The sequence below is a fragment of the Clavelina lepadiformis genome, chromosome 5 (genome assembly GCF_947623445.1).
Source record: "Clavelina lepadiformis chromosome 5, kaClaLepa1.1, whole genome shotgun sequence".
Classification (NCBI taxonomy): Eukaryota; Metazoa; Chordata; class Ascidiacea; order Aplousobranchia; family Clavelinidae; genus Clavelina; species Clavelina lepadiformis.
Window position 1 is genome coordinate 1,496,867 of NC_135244.1, and position 20,984 is coordinate 1,517,850.

The 20,984-nt window shown below is 37.7% G+C and overlaps 2 protein-coding genes across 2 annotated transcripts; one reads left to right on the top strand and one right to left on the bottom strand.

The window, feature by feature from the left end:
* Window positions 1–5,427: 5,427 nt before the first annotated feature.
* Window positions 5,428–7,846, bottom strand: LOC143459005 (protein phosphatase 1 regulatory subunit 3B-like). The gene is made up of 2 exons (XM_076955945.1): window positions 7,486–7,846; window positions 5,428–7,183 (listed from the first exon to the last, which is right to left on the bottom strand). Exons 1-2 carry the CDS (start codon window positions 7,526–7,528, stop codon window positions 6,165–6,167), a joined length of 1,062 nt encoding a protein of 353 aa, XP_076812060.1. The 5' UTR covers window positions 7,529–7,846; the 3' UTR covers window positions 5,428–6,164.
* A 7,031-nt stretch (window positions 7,847–14,877) lies between these two features.
* LOC143459004 (zinc transporter ZIP13-like) lies at window positions 14,878–20,084 on the top strand. The gene is made up of 8 exons (XM_076955943.1): window positions 14,878–16,441; window positions 17,103–17,216; window positions 17,701–17,852; window positions 18,005–18,142; window positions 18,391–18,531; window positions 18,749–18,881; window positions 19,190–19,289; window positions 19,457–20,084. The coding sequence occupies exons 1-8, from the start codon at window positions 16,081–16,083 to the stop codon at window positions 19,527–19,529; spliced, it is 1,212 nt and encodes a 403-aa protein (XP_076812058.1). The 5' UTR covers window positions 14,878–16,080; the 3' UTR covers window positions 19,530–20,084.
* Window positions 20,085–20,984: the final 900 nt, after the last annotated feature.

Consider the following 20,984-nt stretch of genomic DNA (forward strand, 5'->3'; position numbering starts at 1 on the left):
AGCCCTGATTCGGCATCCTTGTGGTAGTTTGGAACTTAAAAACGCTCTGAAGTCTGTTGTTACTATGGTTACCACGCGTTTACTTTTTGTCCGCAAGAATTTAATTCGCGTCAGAGCATCACGCGATTCCGACACCATGTTTGTCATTTGCTTTATTGCCCAATATCAAAGCTAGACGCGGCAAATAAAACACCGCACAAATGTAGACTCGGACCGCGATTAATTTTTGAAAACTTAGAAAAAAGGCAAATTAACCACGCGATGACAGCATGTCGTCGAATTATTGGCAAGATGCTGAAAGAAATGTTTTAAGATTACGAAGTTAATAGAAATATTGGAAACCGTGCTAGTATTTTTCCAAAATTATGATGACAAATTTCACAAACCATTGTCAATACTGCATGATCATAGCACCGCAAACAAAACACCATTCAACTCAAACACGCCATATTGTGAATGCACACATGTGCAATAACCCTATATGACAACTTGCCTGATAACAATATAAAATGAATTCGCTTAATCCAGGGGTTCCCAACCTTTTTATGTTCTCGTACCACTTAGCCACCACGGATTGTCAACACGTACCACTATTTTCAAAACAACTAATTTGATCCAATATTCGCACAGCAGCATTGTATTAATAACAATGACAGCAGGGAGCAAGATCGACAAAAGTAGCTTACTGAGTGCAGAGAATTTAGTACGGAAAGAAAATATAAGTGTTGTTCGCATATTTTAGCAACTCAAAATTAAATTGTTATACTACTATACTGTATATCGCATGCAACGGATAGCTGCTCGCGTACCACCTGAAAAGCTCCCACGTACCACTAGTGGTACGCGTACCACCGGTTGGGAACCCCTGGCTTAATCCTTGCCAGATGTAACTCATACCCCAATATTTTTTTTCAAATGTAATGTAAATGAACTTATGGCCTGGAGATTCCCTTTCCTTATAGGTGATTGGTCAATTGCTTAATAGAGACATGGGTGTTATCTCGGTCACAGTTTTATACGATGCTCTATCGAGCCATCGGGGTATCCCATACCTTGGACTACCTAATTTCATTAGGTCTTGGGGTGTGACAGTTTGAATATAATAAACAAATTTCAGTTTCTGCGATTCTTGTTTTGCAAAAAGCATTCCCTTTGTTCTGCTGTGGTTGGGTGAGCCCAGAATTCGCTTTTTAGCCGCCATTTGTCTGAGAAGAGAAACGCAAAAGTCCATACATTTATGATTATAGTAAACATTTCGTTCAAATATTTGCGAAATGCTTTTTTTGTTTTGCTAATATAAAAGACAAAAACTTGAATTTATTGTACCTTGAAACATTTGGCGACACACGCCTTGCCATATTGCCGACATGTCAATACTATTGTTATGCGTATGTCATACCCCTTCATGTTACATATTACAATAAACGAAAGAAGCCTCTCCTACATCTGGGCTTAATACCACAGAGTGATACTGTAACTTTGTTTTTTTCTCCTTACGTCAACATGTTTTTATGATGTCACAATCTCCCTTTACAAGGTTTCGCGGTAACAAGTGCAACTTTGGATCTCGTGTTTGATGAGAAAAGGATAAAATTATTGGGCGTGGACATGAGTCAGGACAATAAAAGAAGCTTCTAATCGGCAAAGAAAACTTTCATAAACAACTATTCAACGAATTTGTAGCGATAACAAAATTAAGCTTGCAAAGTGTGCAAGAAAGATGTCATTAAACAATAATTGAACAAGCTTCGTGCTGCAAATAAGAAAAACAAACTAAAAATTGGAAATTTATGTCACGTGTTCGGCATAGCTGTTGCGGTTGTAACGTCATAAAAGACACAAAAAGAATGAGATTATTATCATATATATTATGGTCAATTGGTCATGTAAGTTTGATCAACAACTCTTTAAATGTTTTCGGTAACTTCGCATCAGAATTGCAAAAAAATTGAAATTCACTGCTTTAAATAACTCAACAAACCAACTGTTGAAAGTGAAACAACTTTGCTTATCATGTTAAGTTTGCAAACGACTTTTCCTATAAATGCAATGCGTCACTGCATTCGAGCAATAAGGGCGTGTCATTAGCAGCATATAATGTCGTTTCAGCGCCCAATGCACTTAGCACGTACGAAAAGGCCGACTATAAACACATTCTATAGTACATCGACCGCGCACGCACATGCTAAACAATTGATTTTCGTCGCTTTTCGAGACAATAATCGTCTTCGTTTAGAACACATTCTATGGATCAAGTGATTGATATTGATCAATGAAAGCGTTTTTAAATTCATAGAAACTTCCTTTGATTTTTTAACGAAATCTGAAAACTTTCATTTTAAATATTCAAATTAAATTGAATTACAGTTTAAACAAAAGGAATTCTGCTAATTTCACCCAAATAAACCTACAAAATTGGAAGACAAAAAGCGTTCCGACGAAGGTAAACAATCTCGAGAGAAACGTGTTGATTTCCCAAAACATTCGGACCGCGTTGAACCGTTGTGGCTGGGAGACGTTCAGCTGAGACGGAAAAGCTCGCGCCGGTCGTTAAAACAGCATCAGTCGTTGTGAAAATAGATCTATACGTGACTGGGCGTTCGCAGCTGATGGAGGCAAATGCAATAACAACAATTTGCTCGATGGTGTTCGGGCTTCGATTAAAGAGTTATTCGTCAAAAATCGTGATATCCTGCCGCAAAACTCGCACCCTTATTTGCAAGCAAGAGCGAATTTTAATCATTTTTCGGCGGAATAACGATGCGATGAATCATCAACTAAATGCTGGACTTTTTGCTCAAATTGTGGCGTGATTTGGACAATACCAAAGTCAATTAAAATCTATAAAAGAAATCGACAAACAGCAGTACCTGGAAAGCAGAAAATTGCGCTTTCAAAGAACCTGCAAATATGGTTTTGTTCACGGTTAAAGCGTCAAAATTTCGTTGATTTCATGTAGAAATATCTAAGGTCTAATTTGTCCGTCAAAGTCACAATCTACTTTCAAACGTCATAGTCCTCTTCATAGCTGCAAATGCGCGATGTGGTTTAGGTTCAACCGAGAACAACCGGCGCTTCATGTAATGATACTCCATGATCGTGATCACAGGCTAGGTTGTGGGCGATGACGTCATCGCCAAGCAAACCTTGTCTGCAAAGTGAAGCCGATTTATCGCGTGTTCGACTCGTGGTAGAGTTGTGCGATTACACATGGCAATTATTTCGAAATAATTGCTTCTATAAATGTATGATAACTTTTGACAATTCTTCCAGGCCTGGTGAGTTTGAGGGGAAATATACGAATAATGAAATGTTAATATTGATACCGTGACCTGTAATTAATCGGAACTTTAAAATTCAACCTAAAATTTTCAACGATTTCCTGTTCGTAGGAGAATAATCCACTTTTATATAAACATATACTTGGCTAAATACACCGTGTACATATGAAATCAGGGCTATGGCAGACAGTTTGCCTCGACATATTCAACCGGTTTCATTCAAGAAAACTTTAACACTGTGTTGCTTCACTGTATGTACACTGTACATTCCTTTTCATATAAAAATCGATACGATCGTTTACAGGAGTGCTAGTGTATCAGAATAATCGGTTTATTTTAAAAAGAAATTGATATGGACTATGGGTTTGTGAATGAATAAATTCCTCATTTCGGAAGTTTCCGGTATAAATCAAGATCGTGTGTTTTGTTTACTCGCTACAGACTACGTCATGGCCGTGGTTCATCTTTACACAGTTTGTTGTCCCAACCATCCCAACCAACCAATCAGCACCCGACTCGCTTCAAAACCCAAATCCTTCAATATTGACCTTTAACCTCAACGATATTTAGCAACTTGTCAGTTTCTATTATTGGTGAATAAATAAAATAAAACAAACATAAGTCTAGCCGGCTCTTTTACAGTAACGCGTCCCTGAACACCAATTGAATGCCGTTGTTTTAAAGTAAACAATCCATTGCTTTGTTTATAACAATTACAAAAAACAACAATTCTAATTTCGTCCTAAATTGCCAGTAACTGGAAAACGTGTAATTGTTTGAAACAATTACCATTCTACACCTTCTAATTTATCAATTCATCAATTCATCAATTTCATTACAATGCTATTGCAAAACTTGAGCAATTATTTTGTCACAATGACCTTTATTCTTCGAGCGTTTTAAACGATTTAGAGATTTGTGGGTGCGATGGCAAAAAATACAAACACTGTCTGTCTAAGAAAATTGGACACATTTTTCGAACAAACAACAACGTTTGCATCGCGCGTTTCCTTGCAACTAGATCACGTGATGTGCGACCGATCCAAATTTTTCTTCATAGTGCTAACAACCACAGAAGGGTTTCGTGTACCGGTTGTTCGCCCTTTATGGTTCGGCAACCATCCGTTGAAAATTAACCCAGCTATGTTGCGTAGCTGTGACGTATTTCTCCCTCTTTAAACACCTTTTGTGCTCCCGAACTCTACCCGAGCGTGACGTCACTACACGGAGTCATAAACAATGAAGACAAGTTGAGTACTAGTTAGTTAACAAGTAACGAAAGAGTCCCAATTACTTGTGTCGTCGTGATACGTCACGTACATAGGTGCGTGCAACGAATCAGTTCAATCATTACAACGCGAACCTTTATTTCGTCATAATACACGTTGATTGTGCTGTGATAATTCATTGTTTATTACTCATTGATCGATGAAATATCGACACCTGGTTTTAATAAGCGGGTCGAAAAGTAAACTAATGTGATTGATTGACTAATGACGACTTTAACACGTCATTAAAACAAGAAAAGTTCGTCTGTTCCAGAACTGAAATACAGTAGCTGACTTCTCGACAAAAGGTGTCCATATCGAAATGTTTCGTCTTCGAGCCCGCACCAAGAACCAACATGCCCAGGCGGAAGTGACGTTTTGAATTCAATTGCTAGGACGTCATCGTAAATCTGTCACATTTTAATCTAAACCGAAGCAGCAGTCACGTGGTTTACGATATCACCAGTGACGAATTCGTTACGATTCTCGATGAACTTTGACTTTCCCGCTGATTGGAGGGAAGTTTTCATGTTTCAAGACTATCTGCAGTTTTGACACGTGACTTTGCTGGCATCGCTGCATTAGCGAGGTGTTGTGAAGAAATGCAAGGACTTTGCAAAACCTGTGTCATGCTTTAAGTTTCAAAGTTGCTGACAAATTATCCGTTGGTACTAGAAGGACCAAAGGGACTAATTGGCCCAGAAACCCATTTATAAGTTCGTAATCTTCTCTACGTGGAGATTTTCCAGAAACTTTTCAAGCCACGCATTTTTAATTGAGTCGTAACCACATTATAGGTTGGAACAGAATGCTTCCGACATTCCTAAAACAACTGAATCACTCTCTATCAGAAAACTGCCTTTGCAAAAGTCATAAGAGAGAATTGTCTTGTAAATGTATTGTGTAACAACACTTGGCATCGTAGCTTTATATATTTGTAACGAAAAAAGAAAAAGAGTCACAGCGTTTGAAAAGAATAAACACGAACGAATGGAAGCATGATATTTGCTCGAACATTTACAAGCGACCCCACACCATTTGGCATTCACTCTTTGGGGTTATTATAAGACAACAATAAATTGGCACCTGTACTGCATCTCTTATTACGTAATAATCACAAACTTCCGGTGAAGTCTGACTACACTAAACATCACACGTTCCCACTGTTTATATGTCACGTACCAATAACTCATAGTTGCTAGTCACGTATTATTAGGTAATAAACAATTGAAGGGAGGTGGCTACGTACATGCAACGTGGAGTAAGATTACGCACACGCGTAATGAAATATATTATCTTCGGGGATTTTAAACATGAGTTGGAGACAAGGCATCGCTGTCTACTGCTTTACAACACCGCGAAAGAAGCCGTCTTTACAAAATAATAAGATAGAAAATATTTTGCACATCTTACGCGCCCCACACGGGCGATATGTGAATAACACTGCATCTGTATCGGGTCATCTATAACACACATATTACTGACCTCACCATTGTTACGTCACTATTAACGCACAACTACTGCAACGATCGCACCTCGACTCACCGAGGTCGCACAGCAAAAGCGGAGCACAATCCGCCCACATAGGCAGGATATTGCGGAAAACTGCGGACTACTAATAAAACGGACCGGAGTTTTCCATATTAAGCCACATATTGTGTTCGGGCGCGGGCAGTTCTCCGTAGGTGGAAGGATAAGAACAGTTTCCGCGCTGCGGGATCGGTATAGGAGCGGATTCTGACGTTGGGGAGGCGGCATTCGAAGCGGAGTAATCCGGGGATGCGATGATGTAGTTGGCTCCGTCGTTATTGTCCCAATATTCCGCGGTGTCACAGCGGTAGTTTACACAAAACTGAATTTGCTGCGAGCGACTTGAGAAAAAAGGCGGAATCGAGATGTCAAACTGGAAGGTGTCGAAGATGCCATTCTCGTAGGCGTTCTTCACATAAGCGCACTGATGGTCGGAGTGACTTTTCCAATCATCAAAAGTTATCCGAACCGACACGGTCTTGTTGAAGGCGAGATTTTTTACTTTCACGGTGCCGGTCAGTTTGCCGTTGTCCTTGACAACAAGGTTCTCCAACGAAACGTTCTTCACTTCAAGTCTTTGTTTAAACAATACGTAATTGGCGACCGGCTGTTCAAATTTAACCTTTAACTTGGTTGCATTGTTATCGCTGGTTGTGGGGTTTTTCCCCAAACTAAGATTCTTTACAAGACCTTCGAGTAATTCGCCGGACTCGAGCCGTTTCGGCGGTTCGTATGACGACTCGGTTAAATACTTGATGAGGGTAAGTGCCCGTCCCTGCGTGTCTGCAAACGTCACACTTCGTTTTTTAGACTTGGCGACGTTCGGGGTTGAATTCTGCTGGAGCTTCTGAGGGGCAATATTCACCCCGCCATAGGTGGGCGCGTTTTGTCGGTTTTGAAATGCTTTGATACAAGGCTTCAGTGCTTTCGGTTTGACAGGTATCCGGGCGTTTCTGTTAAAAGGCTTGGAACTAAGCACGTTGTAGGGAGACGTGTAAAAGGATTGAGAAAGCAAATTGTTGTTGTAGACAAACGGTGGGCTTACACTGCACAGATACGTCACATCGGCTGGCATCCTTACAACACCTCCACTTGATTTCGTTCCTGCATAAAAAGTAAATCAGTTAAAAATGCGAACTAACTGGTAACCCGCTATGATACGTGTATCATAAACGGCGTATTATGACGTAATACGATATATCAAGCAGCTTCTACAGCGATGTACAACGAATATAGCTACTTCTGAAAATCAAATTCAAATCGACATTTCGCTAAGTAAATATCGACTTTCATAAGAGAGCTCTATTATGTTACTATACAAGGCCATTCCCAAACAAAGCAAACTTACTGAGGGTTCGATATTATACACCGACTAGTAGTAGACGTAATATCGTAAAAAGACTTACCGACTGGGCAGAATGGTGAATTTATTTGAGCAGTTACGGTCATGGAGATTTTATGTCGTTGATGGAATTTCGCTTGATTTTTCTTGTCTGCCCGGCTGGTTAACACAATTCAGTTATAAACTCTATGTCGAAATTCTTCGCAGAGTTTTCAAACTAACTTGACAAACACACTAGAAGTCTGTAGGATAAAACAACTATGAATTTTTCAGACTATAATTACATATCGTAGACGTAGAGTGTCTATACCGGTAACCGAACAGACACAACTTGGTATAGTCCGATAAGCTGTAAAGTGTCGGACAGTTAAACTCTAAGAACTCCTATCACTGTACACCAGACACTTGCTGAAGCTTGAAATACTTCAAACTGCCTTACCAACAGCACCACAAACAGATTACGATCGAAATGTGGATGACGCAGGAAGACGACTTATTTTAAGCAAGTACATGCTCCTACTTCATGCCAGACCACGACCAGCCGAACGACGCATGCCTAGCGCTTGTTTCTCTTTTTTACTAACGACTGGGAAAAACATCGATCACGCGTCGAAGGCGTGATAGGTGCGTGATGACGAACTGTACTGGCTGCTGTGAATTCGTAAACGGTGCGCATGGCGTATTCAATCTTGCGTCAGATTTGTTTGTCCAAGTGAATTTCGTCAGCGATTTAGAACTTTAAAACTTTTTCGAAAATCCATTTAAGGAAGTAAAACTTGGCGAACCAAGAACCGGCCAAAGTTAGTTTCGCAAGACTTTATTTCGTCAATTCAAAATAGAGAGTTTGGCAACGGCAAAAGTTCTCAACGTGTTTATCTAGATTCTAGATTAACACGTGGCCAACGTAAACTGGCTACAGAATTTCACAATCGAGCCAATGCATGCACCCGTCATATCGAAGAACAGGTTATGCGTGTCTGCAACGGAGTTCTGTCTTTTTTTGCTGAAATTACACTACAAAACGAAAAGGTTATTTTCGCTGCCATATATATAAGATTGTGACTTAAACAGTTTTTCATGAAAAAATTTCTAAAATCATTTAGAAAAATAGTCATGGAAATATGACTATGACATCACACTTTATAAAAGTGACCAAGAAAACCTAAATTGCGCGCAATTTTAAACGTACTGAGCGTAATGTAATCGCTAAATTTGTTCAACTCATCCAAACTTTATTCCAATATCAAATCTTGCAATATCCTCGCTTTAAATTAATTTAAACCGATTTGAAAACTTTTTAGACTAGGCTTAGTGCATTGTTAACACGAAAAGTTTTAATCCAGCCGCTTCAACATAAAGTTTTGGTTGATCCTAATTAGAGTCGCAGCTGAAACCGTCATAATCCGACATTTCTGCCCTAGATTGGCAATTAGCTCTCAAATATTCGTGCGAATTACCACTTTAATTTGCTAACAGCTCATACACCGCTGTCCTATTATTATTCGTGCTTAAATTCTCAACGCTATAATCAGGGTTGCCATCAGTCTCAACTCAAAAATAAGGACGACTAGAAAACGAACGAGGAATACCACCTTAAACAGTGTACAACAAGAGAAAGCAAACAATGTTTCTAAAAAAAAAAAAAAAAAAACAAGACACTATCTGCATGTTCATAATTTTGGTATCTCTTTGGTACAAAATGGTATCGTAAGGTGACAAAATGCCCAAAATAAGGACGAAAGTGCCCACCTCCGCCCTAAAAATAAGGACGAAAGTTGAAAATAAGGACATTTCTTAGAAATAAGGACAAACATATTTTCTAAGACACGGACCTTTAAAATAAGGACAAATCTTATAAATAAGGACGGTATGGCAACCCTGGCTATAATACTCAATACACTGGCAGTCGTGATCTGTTAGTAAGGTGCAACAGGAAATCAATAGTGACGTAATTATAGACCATTGTTGCATACTATTAAAGACGGAAATTTACGAATAAAACTGATTATTTGATTTGAAAGATTTTATGAAATAATTTTTAGTCACTTTGAAAGAATCCGCTAAAAAACTACATTTTAACATTTGTAAATAACATTTTAGAAGTGAACGAACTCGTGGTAGTTACAGCTAGATCGCAACAATCACTGCAATCGGTCGAAAAATGACGCTTGGTATGCAGCAGAGCTGATGTTTGTTTTACCAAGTGCCATCAGGTACGTCATCTTAAAACATGGCGAGCCATTCTATGACGTCTGATTTTCTATGAAATTATGAAATAATGTTTCATCATTTTCACTGAGAAATTAGAAATAAAAAAAAAAGAAACGTTTCGATAAAAAAATTCATTTCTCGTTTCATATTCAGTTTTTCAGTTTTCAGTTTTCAGTGAAACAACAAAAATGAATCAACTCTTTTTAAATAATTCATGTCAATTGTTTACAAAGTCTCGAAGTTTATCGCCAAGTTTGTCAAAGCAAAGTTTTCTTTAAACTGCCAAAAGCATCAATAAAAATGTAGGTCTTTATCGCAAATCACTTGTAAATTTGTCGAAATTATTTAACGCTGTCTGGCTTATACATAAAAACACTATTAAATTATATTTCTTGTAATTTTGCTGTCTATTGCCACCTAAGGGTAAGAGAATCAAAAATCTCCAACACTAAATTTCAATCTTCGAAAATCGTTTCTGAACTTCTAATACCCAACATAAGTCTATCGTTTAACACTACAGATATAACCGAGTTCCAACACAATTAAGTTATTAAACTGTAACAACCTTTCCTCAGAAACAACTTAACTATACTGAGAAACCAAGTCCCGGCTTTCATCATCATTTAACATGTTTTCATCATCATCATCCGATCACGCGTCAAAGGCATGCAGAATCACGTGATCGGCGTTTCGGCAGCATGCAAGTATCACGTGATTTTTTTAGGAAAATCAAACTTTCTGTGGCAGAACTTTTTCAAGAGGTCGTGTTAATTTTTCGTGGTTGCAGTCGATCGCCTGAAACCATGAAAAAATATTTTTTTCTGAAACGTTCTATTTTGTCAACTAAATGTCCTGCTATTAGGAGACAACGAGCTTTCAGTTAAACCAAGTTTTTATAAAAATAAAAACTTTTTTACAATCACAACTTTTTACAGTTCTACGCAACTGTAAACTCTTTAATATAAACAAACTTGCAACTGGAAAGGAACTCGAATCGTTCTTGGAAGTCCATGCTAGCTCCTTGTATATATGCTAGTGCAGCTAGTCTTAAACTAATCCTTTCTGTATTAAGTTAAAAGTCATATAAGGTTAAACCACTGTTCCAAACTGTAATTGGCATTAACTTGTATTGTACTGAAAACGTGTATTGTGACCTCATAATTGGGTTCATTTAGAATTAAAAAACTTGGATATAGGCTGCATAAATTTTGTCCCGTGATTTAGGCCTGCTAATGTGTTTTTACATCAGCGATGAACGCAGCGTTAAAATAACAAACCGTAGGCTATTGCACGATTAAATGGATGTAACTATACACGTTTCTCGCACAAATTAGCTTTAGTGGTCAAAGTAACGCATTCAAGACAACAATTACAAGTAAACGTGAAATAAAAAACCAGTTTATGTCAGTCCAAGGTTATTGTATCACGTTTAGGCTGAAAAACAAGCGTAGAAAATAACACAAATGTACGCTTGAACAAAATCTGTACAAAAAGGTGGAAAACTGCGTCTAATCACCGTGATCCGCAACTCTACGGATGACATTTGATTCGTCAGGAAGCCTACGTAGCTCGTCACACAGCAAAGAACCAATGCCAATAACTCAAAGGCTGCCTCCTCACTATATATGCATCGCTACTTCCTCAATCATAGTAAACTGGGGCTTCTGAACAACCTGGCTAGAAGATGTTATAGGTGACAACGTTCACTACATGAACTAAAACAATCTGAAACAAAGATTACCGCGTGGAGAGTTTACAACTTAATCAAGCGCGGGGAGACTCAAGATAAGGGAGGCAATAAAAAGATCCCAGCGCGCGAAAAGGCGATAAGAACAAAACTCACAATAAAAACATGTAATGTAATGTCGAGAAGTAATGATTAATTTAAAATCAACAAAATTTAAATTCAAGATTAGGTTTTGTAGGTAAAACAGCGAAGTTATCTCGAAGTTAAGATGTTCTGAATGCATTCATGATAATTTAAATGTGCTGTCGTTATCTCACCGGCAAAAAGTCGTGCGTTCGAAGCTATTGTTCTTTGTTAATGTAAGTTAATGTTATGACACATTAACCTAAAGCTATCTTTTGATCTATAAATTTAACTAAAATAAAACCTAATCTGGCTAAAATTGAATTATATTTTGCGCCAAAATCATTCTCTTTACCTAACCGTCCATCTTCACTTTAACAGACTGCATGATCTACTTGTGATGAAATAGTCACTTTCATTAAAATATGGTATTTTTCAAAATATTGAGCAATTTTTAAATAAAATCTTCTTTTTTTGCAAGATTCGTAGATTATGGCAGAAAGGTAAGCAACCAAAAACGATCACAAAAACACGAAACACATAAATAATTATACATACTTACTACACACCTGAAACCGGAATAACCCATATAACGCAGCAGAAAAAGAAGATTCAAATTAAAAAGTTCAAGTTATCCTGCTATTATTGGATAATTCTGAAACATTTAGTCTGGTTATCCTTATTTCGCATCCGTATATTATCAAAAAAAACTGAAAAAAGTGCCAAAATGTTTAGTTTAGATGTTTATTACAAAGTTTTAAATAAAATATTGACTCTTCATAACACGACTGACCATCAAAACACTCAAACAAATTATGACGTCACCATGGCACAACAACATTTAGATCAGCAAAAACGTTGCAGTTATTGCGCCTTTACACTTCACTGAAGTCACTATAACTCAGTTATACTGCTGCAGAAACGGGTTACGCCAGTCTTGTACTGGGGCCGGTGTCATCATGTAACACATGCTACAGTGACCTTCCCTGCGATGTTATCGTAACTCCAAGAACGCAGACAGATAAGAGATGCTCTTGAAACATTCAAGGCTTAGTGGAAATCTCATGGGACAGCGTTGTGTCGCGACACATAATTTTGAGAATGACTGCTTTATATTGACTGCAGTTCGATTCAAATTTTAGCTGCTTTGTTAAGGCTTTGTGACGTCATCATGAGATGTTTTTACACGTCAATATCGAATTACGACATACGCCAACTAGGTGTATTCACGACGTCGAAAAAAGAACGTAAAACATCTTTGTTCGGGACCTTCCGATTTCAAGGATTGCTCGAGTCTGTGTCAACGCTTTATCATCACGCATGATAAGTTTGCACGGAGACATGCAGCTATGCTTTGCCATATGTGCCAGAATTCGCATCTTTTAAAACGTTCGTAAATTGCGAACGCGCAAGTAAGATATTCCGGCTGGCGAAAGGTTCATAATCGCAAGTTACGAACGCGTAGGTTTAATTTTTTTGTCTGACCAAAAGGGTCATAATAACGAGTTGGTAAATTACATAAGCGTTTATAAATTGCATGCACGTTGAATTGTCGTGCAAAAAATTATCTGCGTTGGCCAAACAGGTCACACTATTGGTTCACGCCTGTAAATTGCAATCCTGTTGAAAATTAGAGAGCACTGTTTTTTGTCAACGAGTACACGAATTACGGACACGTTCACAATCTACAATTGTGTATAATAATAACCCGTTCGGCCGACAGAGCTATGCTTTTATTACACGATAGTTTAGTGTGCATGTAATTTGTGAACGCGTTGTTATGAAGCTTTCGGCGAGGCAAAATATCGTACTTTCGCGTTCGTAAATTGTCATCGCGTTCGGAATTTACGTGCACGCTGAATAAGGCGCATTCTGACACGTATGGTTAATCATATGCAGCAGCCTATTTTCGACGATTTTGTCGACCTGGTAGTCAGTACTGTTAGTCAATTGATAAGGATTTTGATCAGAACAAGGCACATTTCTCTTGACAGTGAAGACAATTAAACGAATTTGCGCTTCTTAGCACAAACTGAGCGTTAAGAACTAACGTAAAACGTAAAAAGTAATGTTAAAACATTAAAAATAACGTAAAAACTAACGTTAAAACGTTAAAACTAACGTAAAAGCTAACGTTTTTACACTTAATGTCTAAAAACGTCTTAAGGTCGCCTTTAAAAATAGCTTATTCTTACAATAAAATTCCCAAAGCAATTTTAGCAAAACCACGCGTTTCATGCAGATGGTGATAAAGCGAGCCTGTACCGTACCGAGGAGCGTTCATGCCCTTGCATGTTGTTGGAGAAAAATACATGCTTTGTTACGTCACTATAGTGGTGTGTTTGTCGTCCTGTGTTACGATTCAAGCAGTGTTGAACCAACGACCCAGCAGTTGCGGCCTAAATCGGTTTAAGTTTGCTTCTGAAAAATCGAACCCGAAACTCGAGCTCATTTGCTTCATTTCTTTCAACCTAAACTGATCCTGAATCCCTACAAATGGGATAAGGACATATTAACCGGAGATGGTAGTGTGTCATCTCGACTCTGATCATTTCTTCAATGATGTCATTTTCCCGAAACAATTGAAATGGTGTTACAAAGCTCATTTACGTAGGCTTTTTAGGATCGAATCGCCAATAAAAGTTTTTATTTTGGTGGCAGAGAAAACGTTATGTTAAATTTTTAACCGAGTTTGTTCAATCCGTTAAGATTGAATATTTGGCAATATTTTGAATCTTACTTATAACCTGCAACTCTCGCTCGAATAAGTTAAACAAACATAAAGTCAGTTCTGGTGAAATGTCAATGTGGCTACGGCCTAAAAATAGCATATCAGTAACTTATCGGTCATCAGGAAAGATCGGTCATTTATTCATTTTGTTAAATATGATCATTGTTTTTTTGCAATGCTTTGTGCAAATTTTTTTGTCGTTAATCAAGCAACGATTATAGCAAATGAGAAGTCGCAAAAACGAAGAAACTGTGATTAATGAGAAGAAGGAACAACATAAAAATGCTAACTGGTTTTTACAAAATTTAAAGACGGAAGAGGACAATGGTTCGACACCAAGCGCTCCAAGAAAAAATTTTCGATCTGATTCTGGATCATCACAACAATGCTTTGGCTAAATTTATAAAAAATCCACTCTGATTTCAGTAACTATCATTGGTTGAATTTTTATGATAGATTAATTGTTTTCACAAAAACCATTGTTATTTTTTTTATTCTAAATTTGTAAAATCGATTCGAATCATTCTTGGCAGAATCGTTCTTTAGCGACGCTTTGCGTTTTAATTTAAAATACTAGTCGCCGCAAGCGGCGCTCAAGCAACACTTTCTAGTTGTTTTGTTGTTGGAAACGAGCAGCTGCTTTTTCATTTCAGGAAGCAATCAAGCAGCAAGCCGAGCTAATGAACCGATGCAGTCATATTGCGCGCTGCAACAGTCGAAGATGGAAGGCTTCTTTTGTCTTGATCAGCTTACGTTAGTACGTAACACTGTATGCGTGATTTAGTAAATTTTGGTGCTAGGTCTATTAGTCTATAGCTGAAGAATAGAAGTTAAATTGCAGGTCTTTTCCAAAAACCTAATTGAGAAACTAATATCGAGCAAGACGAAATGTATTAAATTCTTGAGTCTAGTGTGGTCTTTATATGGTATCGGCATTTTTACTTCCTAACTTAGCTTCTGCGTTTTGCTTTTAGACGGAACAAAAGCAAATTTGAGTTTACTTAAGAAATACTGTAAAAAGATATTTCAAACAGTTGAATATTTGTTTTGATATGAAATATTGATATGATTGATATTCTGAAAAGGACATGTCTTCCTTCTAACTGAGTAGGTCTGTTCATGCTTTCAATGTGTACAATCTGCTGATGTGTGCAATTAGATTTGACTATGATGCTGTGAAGTGTAGTGTGCCTAATCTACTGATTCACCAATTAATAGACTAATCATTTAGAGCCGTCAGAGACAGGTAGCATTGATTAGACTCTTTTTCTGCCACCCGCCAATTTGAAATAGGTGCATCAATATGACACCAGACAACATAGTAAGATCTATTGTGAAAATTGCAGCTTGAACAGCTGTACAGTATGACTCATAATTCTTGGTGCTTTCTATTATTAAATGTGTCAGTAGGTTCGATGATTTTATATATACAGAATATGCTGATTATTATGTGTACACAAATTGTGGACCAAATTATACAAATGTGATTCAGTGATTTATCACATTTGGGATATTAAAATGTGTTCATCTTTGTACCATAATCCTCTTAGTTCAATTATTGTAAAAGGAGCATACAAGATAACAAACGACTCATCAAAGTTTGATTTTGTAATTTAGACGCTAGATTTTAATCTGTATTTTCCTAATGTTTATTCTCAGTGACATCCACGTTAATTTTACACTGGTTAAAATTACAATCTCAGAGTTTAATTTTTTTGGATTTCCGTGCAATCATATGACGCTTTAATTTTACAGCAGGAATCTGCAGTAAAACCTACTTTTATGCAAATAGATCAGGAATATGGTTTACACAAAGGTGTCTGTCTGATTTCAAACATTAACTAATTGTTAATTAATTGCCTGCTGCAGTGACAGTAGCAATTGATTTGTTTCAACATCAGGGAATTATGTCGTTGTTGCACAAGAAGTCTGTCAAGTTTTTTGCCCATGCACTCCTGCTGCTCTTGATCAGTTTCCCTCAGCCAAGCTGGCAGATTTTGAGCATCCATCGAACAGGTCGCTCTACAAAATATCCTCCAACAAATACATCGTTTGAGAGTTTAGAAGAAATTCACCAAGACTTTGTAAAAGAAGACAAAGACAAAAATGAGGATTTTTCATCAAGCTCGGAAGTTCTGACTAACATTTACTCAAGACGAGACGCGTGGCTTTTCAGCGTTTTAAGCGCCGTCTTAGTCGGACTCAGCGGCATCGTCCCACTGCTCATATTACCCAAAGTTGAAAATGAGATCGTCCTCGACAAAAAAGGTGACGTATTGAGAATTTTTTCTGCCCCTTTATCACTTTTGATTATTTCGTTAGTTCCAATTAACATTAGTTTCACCATCACCTGCTACTGAACAGGATTCGTCCTGCAGCTTGTTGTTACTGCTGTTTGTGTTTACTGTTTACAGTGTTTTTGTTATTTCTATATATGTTAACGACTGCAGCACAGGTGCAGTGTTCCCAGTGCTTTGGTTCTACTGGTGTTTTTAATGCTTAAATCCTGTAGAAGGTAGATGACATTGTAGAAACTGCACACCAATATTGTAACACTAGTAGTGCTGTAAATCTGAATACTTAGAGGTGACACTTTGCAACATGGTTAAAATGTAATAACTAATAAGCATGTATCGAGAAGTGAAGCATTTGGCACAGTTGGTTTGTGTTTAGGAATACTTGGTTGAAATTGTCTTATATTTCACCAACTATGGTTGCTACTAGCACTTAATGACAACTTCGTATCAATATGAATCTATTCAGCAAGTCAGCATTACACATCCCCTATTAGTAGGCCTACCATAGCACACGGTATAGACATAAAGAAAAATGTCCAGATAAACCATAAAACTTTAAAGTATAAGTACCGAGTTTACTGAGGGCTGTAAAATTCAAACAATAGTTGTAAACTGCTTCCATTCTATTCTAGCTGGTGGTGCACGACTGAAAAGGTTGTTAAGTTTCGCAGTCGGCGGACTTCTTGGAGACGTATTCCTACACCTCTTGCCCGAATCTTGGGAGCATTTGGAAGTGGTTAGCCCAGGTAAGGATTCTAAGGAAACATGTCGGCTATGTAACAATTTAATGGAGGTTGTCTGCCAGCAGTGGGGTGGATAGCTGGTTAATGATAATTATAATCATAAACAAGTGAAAAGGTTATGAAAATAATAAATTGACTAAACGGTCCTTGTTGCTTTGCTGTGGTAATAGTTTAAGTTTCCTTTATATGAGTTGTTTGCTACCTTATTATAGCACACACATAGGCATTTAAACAGCTGTCTTTGTTTGACATAACTTTCAATGAAGGAAAAAATTATGCAAACAATAACGCATAAGTGTTGGTATGCAGGGCATGGTTAGTTATTTAAACGATTAATCAATCAGATTTGCTTAACCACCGCAAGCTACTAAGTTAGTTTATTTCCCCTCAAGAAGGAAATAGAATGCAGAGACCACATGTTTGTCCATTCGTTCTACTTTGGGAGATATCTGTTGCAATTTCTTAAAATATTTTGTTTCCTACCCAGATGGTAGCTACGATCATTGGCCAATGATATGGAATGGATTATGGATCCTTGCGGGCTTGATAAGTTTCTGTACCCTAGAGAAAATATTCCCTGATTTTGAAGCAAGCAACAACAACGGCAGTAATGCTGATCACTCTGGCAAAGATATCGTGGTACATGGCACCATCATGATATGCCTCATTCTGCTTTTTGTACCATGCTTCACAAGCATTGCTGTTGTTTAGAGCTGCTATTTAGTTGTCATATTTTGTCTGCGAAAGCTTCCTATCTAATCACATGATTTTGTTATTTTGTTTGTGAGCAGAAACTTTGCAACATGAATGGCAACAACAACAAAGTCATGAATGGGTCAATTAAGAATGGTCGACACTGTTCAAATGGAATCAGTAATGGTCATGCCCATATTCAATCCAAGCCTTTGCAAAAGCAACCAAAGATTAAGGTGAAATCTTTATTTAGTTTCTTTGAAATGATTGTTTGCTTAAAACCTGGCCAATTCACAATCACAAGTGCGTTGTTAGCTGAATTAAAAGGGTTATAGTTTTTGCAAAACTTAAGGCCGTTTTGTTAATATACAACTTAAATGAATTTAACAGCCTATAACAGGCCTGACACTATGCGTGATATTTAACATTCTGGTGATAAGTGACACGGGTGAAGTAAATATCAATTTAATGCTTATCTTCACAGATGAGCGGTTACCTCAACTTACTGGCAAACTGCATTGACAACTTTACTCATGGCCTGGCTGTAGGTGGCAGTTACCTGGTCAGCTGCCGCGTAGGATTTGTGACGACATGCGCCATTCTTCTTCACGAAATTCCACACGAGGTGCCAATGATAAACAGAAGAGTTAATTTTTCTTTTAATGTTGTGAATGATTTATTGATCATTGATCAGTTACAAAATAAGGGCAATGACCTACATATTGCCCGTATCTTAAATGGTAGCTGTTTTGTTATTGTATTTCTCGCTTGTGAATTTTTAGAAGTAAACAAGCTTAGCAAAGCGTCAGCTAAAGAGTCATAATTACCGGTCTTGATATTAGGTCGGTGATTTCGCGATCCTTTTACGAGCCGGCTTCACCAGATGGCACGCGGCTAAGCTACAAGTTCTCACCGCGACCGGAGGATTAGTTGGGGTTTTTGTGGCGTTGTTAGCTGAGTCAGCTAAGAAAGCAGGTCAGTATTTGTTTAACGAATGACATGACGAAATACTGCGGTGTTGCGTAACAGGCGCCATTAAACTTGCTGTCACTGCATTAACTATTTACATTTCGGGTCAAGTAAAGTAACACATGCCTCTATCTATCTCAATGAAAGAATTATGACGTAATATTGCCGCCTATTTTCCATTGTGACGTGAGCTGGCAAAACATAACCAGGCTCAACATCTCTTGTACTAGAAACGTGTGAATGGAATGTGCTTCAAATTTTTGTAATCAATAGCTCATAGTGCAGCTAAACAAAATTAGTTTTTCTTGTAAAAGGCGACCAAGTGGCCTGGATTCTACCATTCACGTCGGGCGGTTTCATCTACGTTGCCCTTTGCACTGTGCTACCAGATATTCTAAAAGAAACGTCAGCAAGGTGAGTTGCGTAACTAGTTCTACGAAGCTTTCATTGTCACTGCAGGACAACGTCCACTTCATGTTCGCTTGTCGCCTTCTAATTGCGTCATATTTACTTTAACGTCGTTTTGCACATCTACTGGTTTTGCTGAAGTCATTCCACTGAGCTTTATTTAACTGTTGCAGAGAATCAGTTGCGCAGGTATTCCTCGTTGTACTCGGAATAGTTGTGATGTATGGTGTCAGTTTCATTGGATGAATGCTTCTGTACCGGCGTTTTGTGTTCGTTGTTTCTATGCAAATTATGGAGAAGATTGTTTCTGTTATCTTCGTGCATATTTCCATTTGTGAGTCACTTTTGCGAACGATGCCTTTATATTGTAAACATATACATTAGTCCTTTGTGATGCCATACCCACGATACTCAACTCGGTGGGTTAAGATACCGACCACGATGCTATGACTTAACATAATATTGGTTTTCGTCGATGAGATTTATTAGCAATTTTTCTTTTGCTAACAATCTCTAATAATTTTATCATGTAGTCCGGCTTCAGTGGAACGTCATCATTGATCACGATGACGTATTAACGATTAAACATACCAATGATCACGACTACTTTAATTAAACTCGAGATTACTTGACTTTTCATTCACAAGTGCAGCCAGAAATACTTGTTTTTTCATTTAAGTTGCTGTCTTGCCAGTAGAATATCATGTAGTAACTTGTTGCAGTTTTAATTCTTCGTTTTATACCCAACTTTTTAGACATATTTTTCACTTCTCCCATTTAACTGTGTTTTTTCACAGCAGTGTGTTAATTCTTTGTCAGCAGATCAAGGTCGTTTAATATAATCGTCCACAAATCAATTTGTTTGATTTAAAATGTCAATCCTGCGAGACTGGCCACTGTAATTGATAATAAATCTCGTTTTCAAATGAGACACGATGACCATCTTACCATTTTTATCACACAATATTGTGCAGACCTTGCGTTTTTATCCTTCATTCTACTTACCTCTGTGAGAAACAAATTTTACATTGTAACAACGTTGATGATAGGAGAAGCCTGTTTTTATAACAATGTATTCCAACTTGCGGTAATCACAGGGGTGTTACAATATAGCCTGTGCAGGTTTTACATAACTTCCTGCTATTTCTGGGGCCTGTTTGCATATTTCCTGGTTCCGAGCTACCCTGCGTTGTTTGTTATGTCATAAGGCCTATTGTGTACATAATGACAATATTATCAAACGAGTGAACTGCCTGTCTTAATGGAATTATTTTCATACTGTTTCATATCATTAACTTTTTGGTCTGTTGTAAGTTGTTTTACGTGCTATTGCGTTACAGCCTTCAGCATTTAGGAATCTTAGCAATCGTGCGGAGTTAATTGTATTAAAATTACTGTACGTTGTCCGCCGGGACTTGAACTTTCTGGTCTCGATCAAACTTTCTGTTGGAATTCAGCATGCATTTGATTTTCAAGTGGATTTTGATCACCACATTATATTGTATTCAAAATTTATACGCAATTTTGCATTGTTGCCTATTTGTCATCACAATCCAACCACTACATCGCGCAAATCGTGTCGTACTTTCCAGAACAATATTATTTCTTAGTCTGCAAAGTGAAAAGCCTGTTATCACCGATTTTAAAGTTTCAAGAAATTTTCTCTGTAATGTTTTTACACATCGAATAGCCTGTTTTTAT